General features: G+C 41.2%; 1 protein-coding gene across 1 annotated transcript in view; it reads right to left on the minus strand.

Moving 5' to 3' along the window:
* CPXM2 (carboxypeptidase X, M14 family member 2) overlaps positions 1-5,774 on the minus strand; it is a 96,306-nt gene extending 90,532 nt beyond the window's left edge. Inside the window, exon 1 of the mRNA XM_077350022.1 lies at positions 5,000-5,774. Within this exon, the coding sequence (XP_077206137.1) occupies positions 5,000-5,309 (310 nt within the window). The 5' untranslated portion in view covers positions 5,310-5,774. The remainder of the gene's footprint in view (positions 1-4,999) is intronic.
* Positions 5,775-6,000: the final 226 nt, after the last annotated feature.

The following is a 6,000-nucleotide window of genomic DNA, read 5'->3' on the forward strand; positions in this document are numbered from 1 at the left end:
AATTCCCAAAACTTTTGTTTGGTTGGGTTTCGGGTTCAGACATTTAACCCACACATACTTCATTTTGCTTTCCCCCTTTTGGTTTGGCGGGGGAAGTGAAACGGAGGTTTTAAATGGCTGGCAGACATTTCAGCCTCACAGCAGACCAGCATGCACCCCCTGTTGTGAGGCTACAAGCCATTTCAGAGATTAGCTTCACTTCCTCTTGTTTCCAAATAGACAGCAGCCATTTTGTTGCTCCGTTTCACCCCCCCTCCCCCAAAGTAAATGGACTGGCCTGAACCCAGTCTCTTTATTTTAGGGCTTCTGGGCCATATGAAGAAGAGTGGGTTTTTATATGCAGCTTTTCTCTACCAGAAGGAGTCTCAAAGCAGCTTACAATCACCTTCCCTTTCCTCTCATGCATAGTATGGTCATCCACAATAACTTTCTTTGGATCGACCTAGGTGCTATGCCTGCCACAAGTCAGATCATGGTTGTCCAGCTCGGTTTGCTAATGTCCCCAAGGGTTCCAGGGCCTGATTCACCTCAGGAGAGTGGCATGGAGGAAGAGGAGTTTCAGTCTCCCCTGCAATTTTTCAAAGCCAAAATGGCTGCAGGAGTCCTCCCTATGTCATGCTGCCAAGATGAATTGGGCTGTGCAGAATTTGGAATGTTAGTTACCCAATGTCATGATTACCTGTAGAACTAGTTGGGGAACACTGATCCTGTTTGTGGCACATGTATCATGTAGTCTGGACCATGGTTTGTTCTGGCTTGGCCAACTGATCTTTTTTAATGCTTTATCAACTTAGTGAAGAATGTGGTTTTATTTTGTTCTATGATTTTTATATTGCGTTTGTGACTATTTTGGATCTCTGTTTCTTTTTTAAATGAAACCTTGAGCTGAGAAAATGTACTGCTTAAATAAATCTATACAGGACATGAATAATGGGTAAAAGCCCTTCCATATGTAGATATTTGATGCCTATCATGGATGGATTGTGCATGTAGCAACCACACCAGGCTGCTGCCGGGTCCTTGCATCAAGGTGGCATGCCCCACTGCTTCCCACATATGCATGAGGGAGGGAATCCCCTGGCCTATGTGGACTGCCCCAGTGTAGTGTGCATGCACATGCAAATCACCAGGCCTGACCTAGCCCCCGATGGTGCCCACAGCATATCAGGGAATGTGGAATAATCCGTGTTTCCTTACTGCGGGCCATCCAAGGGCCTGAGTTGGGCTAGGGCTGGGCAGCAGCAAGGATGGCGGCATAATCAGGGGTTAGCCCTACAGCCCTGTTACTGCCAGCCCGGGCATTCCACCCTGTGCATAATCGGTCATGGTCATCCACACTGAATGTATCAAAATATTTACATCCAAACTTTCCTCATGGTTCAAGGTGCCTTACAGTAACAGATTTTCAGTTTAAAATCAATAATAAATAGCATACCACAAATCTCCCTTCCCCTTCCTCTTTAAATGATGCTTGCCAATTCTGGCTCCCTCAAATGCAAACAGGCAGGACTTGCAGGGCCTCCTGAAGAGCTCTAAGGATGGGGGACCCATCACCTTTTCAAATTCTAAAGCATAAAACTGCAGCCATGATGAAAAAATCACCCTAAATGGTGGGAAAGGCAAGAAATGGCTGTCAGGTCACCATAGTTGACATGCAGGGACATATGGGAACACACTGTCCTTCAAATATTTGTAACATTACTTTCAGTCAATGGTCTGAGCAGGTATACTGCTGGCCTTCTAACATAAAAATATCCTGTATATATAGTAAATGCAGTTAAGTCTGACTGGAAACACAGGGAAATTTATACAGTAAAAGTTTACCTATGGCCTGCTTCCTGGCATTTTTACCCTGATATTGCAGATTGCTAAGATTGCTAAGAACTCTAACATCCTTATCCATGAAACTTTTGTTTCCACACTCCTCACAATTTATTTTAATTGGAATTATGTGACTGTTATTACATAACTCTATAGTATGACACACCCAGGACTCAATAGAGACAAAGGCTTTTTTAATTCATGCTAACCTTGTTCAACGTGTATCCATATTCCTCACTATGTATTTTATTTGTGATAATATGACTGTAAGATATGGCATTGTAAGGGAATTTTGAGTTTGACTCCCTGGCCTTGGGAAGTGACCAGCAATTCCCTGGGAGGAACGTCTCACAGTTGTATGGAACAAGCAACATATAGAGAGGTGATAGCCTTTGATCTCTCTACCAGCAACACTTTGGTTTCTCTTTGTAAAGTACACTGAATTCTAGGGGATTCATTGGCTGTTTTGACAAAGGATTATCATTGGCTGTATCTGGTTGTGACACAGATGTAACAGAACTGATTTTTGCTATATATTTCCTGTCATGTAAGAAGAGCATAGTCTGACGAAGGGTGCTTGCACTCAAAAGCTCACGCCTTGATTAAATCTTTGTTGGTCTTAAAAGTGCTACTGGACTCTGATTTTATTGTGCTACTTCAGACCAACACGGCTACTCATTTGAATCTATTCTTATCCAAAGTTACTCCATATATTTGTGAAACAACCTGGGGGGTGGAACATGTCTGGGGTGTCTGAGTTGGAATAGGGCCAATCAGGGTGCATCCAGCTTTGCTGGCTGCACCCTGATTGGCCCTGCCCCTGCAGCTCTCGCTCTCTGTTTCTGGACTCTAGCCTCTTTGCTCTCAGACCCTTTCAAGGCCCATTCTTAGGAACAGGCTTTGAAGCTAGTAATCTATATAATGTATGAGTTAAATATGCATTTAAACTTGTTGTTTGATAACTCAGTCCCCCACATTGGTTGAATAATTTACATATGTCTAGGATGTGCATTGTAAGATGTGGATGGAGAAAATGGAGCACATGGTGCATCTCTAGATGCATGGCATTGTCAAGGCCTGCCAGATATTTATTGTTTGTGAACATGCTAAGTGTAGTGTGGGCTATATACAGTCATGTCAACTTGCCCCCTCCTTCCAGAATGGCCATTGATGGGATGGAGGGAAGGGTTCCTGGTGGCCATGTTCACAGTTCTGCTGGAGTTTCTCAAAGCCTGAGTTTCTCAAGGGGTTTCTCAATGGGGTTTCTCAAGGGCTTTCTCAATGAGAAAGGCTAGTCTAGTGGCTCAAAGGCATGGTGACATGATTATTCCAGTTTGCTGTTATTGGTTGCAACCAGGGCCGGATTTACATGAAAAGAGGCCCACTTATGTGGCCCTTTCACTTCCCATTTTTAAGTTTGTAAATTACACGAGAGATAATAAAATACATCATTACTGTGATATATATCAATATGTTAAATGAAACATGCTGTGATTGGTACTGACCTTTATAAAAAACGTGGAATAGAGGCCCCTTTAGATTCTGAGGCCCTAGGCTAAAGCCTAGTTAGCCTATAGGAAAATCCAGCCCTGGTTGCAACTGTACATTTAGAAAACAAAATTCTTAGCTGGTCCAAATCAGTAGAAGGGTGGGGGAGCTGAAATGGTCCTTTTGTTTCCTGCATAGTATTGGAAACAGCTGCCTTTGAGCCCATCTATCTCCATTAGTTTACTTTCGTCAAGTGCATATTGCATGTAGCTTTCAGCTATTATGAATTTTAGTCCAACTTTCATTCAAAGCAACCACTGATCAGTACCAGCTGCTCAGCCAAAGGATAGGTCACATGTTCCTATCCTTCAGCTTTGTTTCATTCCAGCTCAAACTCAGCTGATTGTTTGCAACAAACATCTAATTAATCCAACATGCCGTTAGTCCCATTGAGCTAAACAGAAAATAAGGCTTTTTAAATACTTGCCAATTTAATTTTGTTGGTACACTCTACTAGTTTGCTCTTGAATGCAAGATTACAGAGGCAGGCCATTATCCCTGCAGCGAGAGTCACTGCTGTAAATTAATGTTAATGATAGCTTATCAGTATTATCCCATACTTGCTTTTTTCCCTGCCCTTAGGGTAGATAATATAGTTAGCATCCTATGTAATTAATTAGTATAAAAGAATCTGTCTTGATTAAATTGCTCAAATGAAGTGCAATTATAAAACTCTCCTACACCAAAAGAGATGGATACTCCCTGAAGCGAGGGGAGGGAGTATTAACATTGTTACATGTTTGGGAGGCAAGATTATGTGTTTTTTTAATACAGGTATACCCTCAAAAGTGTTATATCAGCATATTTCTTCCACAGAACTGCAGTTCACTTCATGAAATCAGTCCTAAGAAGACATATCTGTATGTGACACCTTGGGTATGAGTTACCTTGGGTGGCAAAGCATTCTTTTAGTCATCTTGACCCATCACAGATATTTACAGTGAAGATCAGTTACAGAAGAATTGGGAAAGCACCTTATGTACTGAAAGTACAGGAGAAATTACTGAGCCACCTATATAGCTACCTGCTGAGGCAATCAAAGAGTGAAAAAACAGCAGCCCTGCAGCCCTCCATTTTGCGGGGAACAAGCAACATTCATAAAGTGTGTCTATAAATACTGTTAGATTTTGACACACAAGAGAAATCATAACAGAAACCTAGTTAATGAAAATAATCTTTAACATTAACATCTGGTGCTTCAAAGGACTTTAATATGAAGTTGGTCAGTTGTTCACATGCCAAAGTGAAATAAATTCTGGACCCCTATCCTGAACCTGGCTCACAGACTGAGTCCCAAACTCACCTCATTTCTATGTTTCATTATAATAAAACCTTCTTTTAATTAACTATTCTATATAATAATGAAAGGGGGGGGGAAATCTGCACTAGTTGTGTGTTTGAGTAGGAAAACTTTTCTAAATCGCATTGAGGTGAAGAGAGAATGGGAAGGGAGTCTTCCCAGTCTGAAATATTTTGATTTTCCCAAAATCTATGAAGACTGAGGTTAAAATTAGAATTTCCAATTAACATGGTCACTGTAGCTGCTTTTGTACATATGATGTATGAGGGGAAAAATCCCTGTGAGCTCCATCTGAAATCTCAACTATTACACATGAAAGAGAAAAGTTACCTGGTGGTGTCTCAAGAGTAGATTTATCTTTTCTGTTGGCTTTCTTTGATTTTAACTCCTTCTTGGCTGGTCTAAATTGTGGAGGCTCTTCCGTCTCTGCAGGGAGCTCTGTTTCTTTTGGCTGTTCCGTGAATAGTGAAAATTCATCATCAGGATCTGGAAAAGAATAATAATGATCCCTGTTGATGATTTCCTGTAGGTAGTAATCTCGATCTTCCATAGGTAGACCCCATATTGTATCCCTCGGCAGTGCCAGACCAAAAACCCAAAGTACAAGAAAGAGCTGAGATTTCTTGCAGAGTGGAATCATTTTTTAAAAAGGAAAAAAGCTCCTTTGTGAATAATATCCAATTTAGGTTCAATGAAGAGGAAAAACAGAAATCTTGGCAGCTAGTAAATTCCCAGGATAAAGAGCCCCGTCTGGGATAAGAGCTTCTGCTTTGGACTAGTTTTCAAAAGTTGCAAGTAATGAAATGAGAGTGAGGTGGAAGGAGGGAGGGTACAGGCTGAGGTTCATGTGATCTCCAAGGCTCCCCAGCCCGACACATCTGCAGGCATACAGTAGAAGAGCAAGCTGACACTTGGCAGGTGTGATTCTCTGAAGCCTTGATAATGTCTTTTCTTCTCTGTTTCACTCCTTTCCCCCACCATATGAAAACTTTGTCAGCTCTTGCTTCATGATATGTGGTAGGTTTAGTCTCCCAAAACACTGTTTATTCAAAGAAATAAAAAAATTGGCCACAAGCCTTAATGTATCGTCTCTTGCCAGCACTTTGTATAAAAATAGTGTGTTCAGAGGAAAGAATGAAAGGAGAAATATTTTCTCCTGTGGTTTATGGGATTTTACCCTTAAAGAATATTAAGATTGTGTTCAGATTATATGAAAGAAAAACATGCTTGTGAAAATTCCTTCTCCTCCTACAGGGTTTGATATAAAACAGGTGGAGACAATCAACAGCTTAGAAAGACATGTTTTCTCATTCATCTTGTCTCTCCACTAA

Source organism: Paroedura picta, chromosome 8 (assembly GCF_049243985.1).
Source record: "Paroedura picta isolate Pp20150507F chromosome 8, Ppicta_v3.0, whole genome shotgun sequence".
In the NCBI taxonomy this organism is placed as follows: Eukaryota; Metazoa; Chordata; class Lepidosauria; order Squamata; family Gekkonidae; genus Paroedura; species Paroedura picta.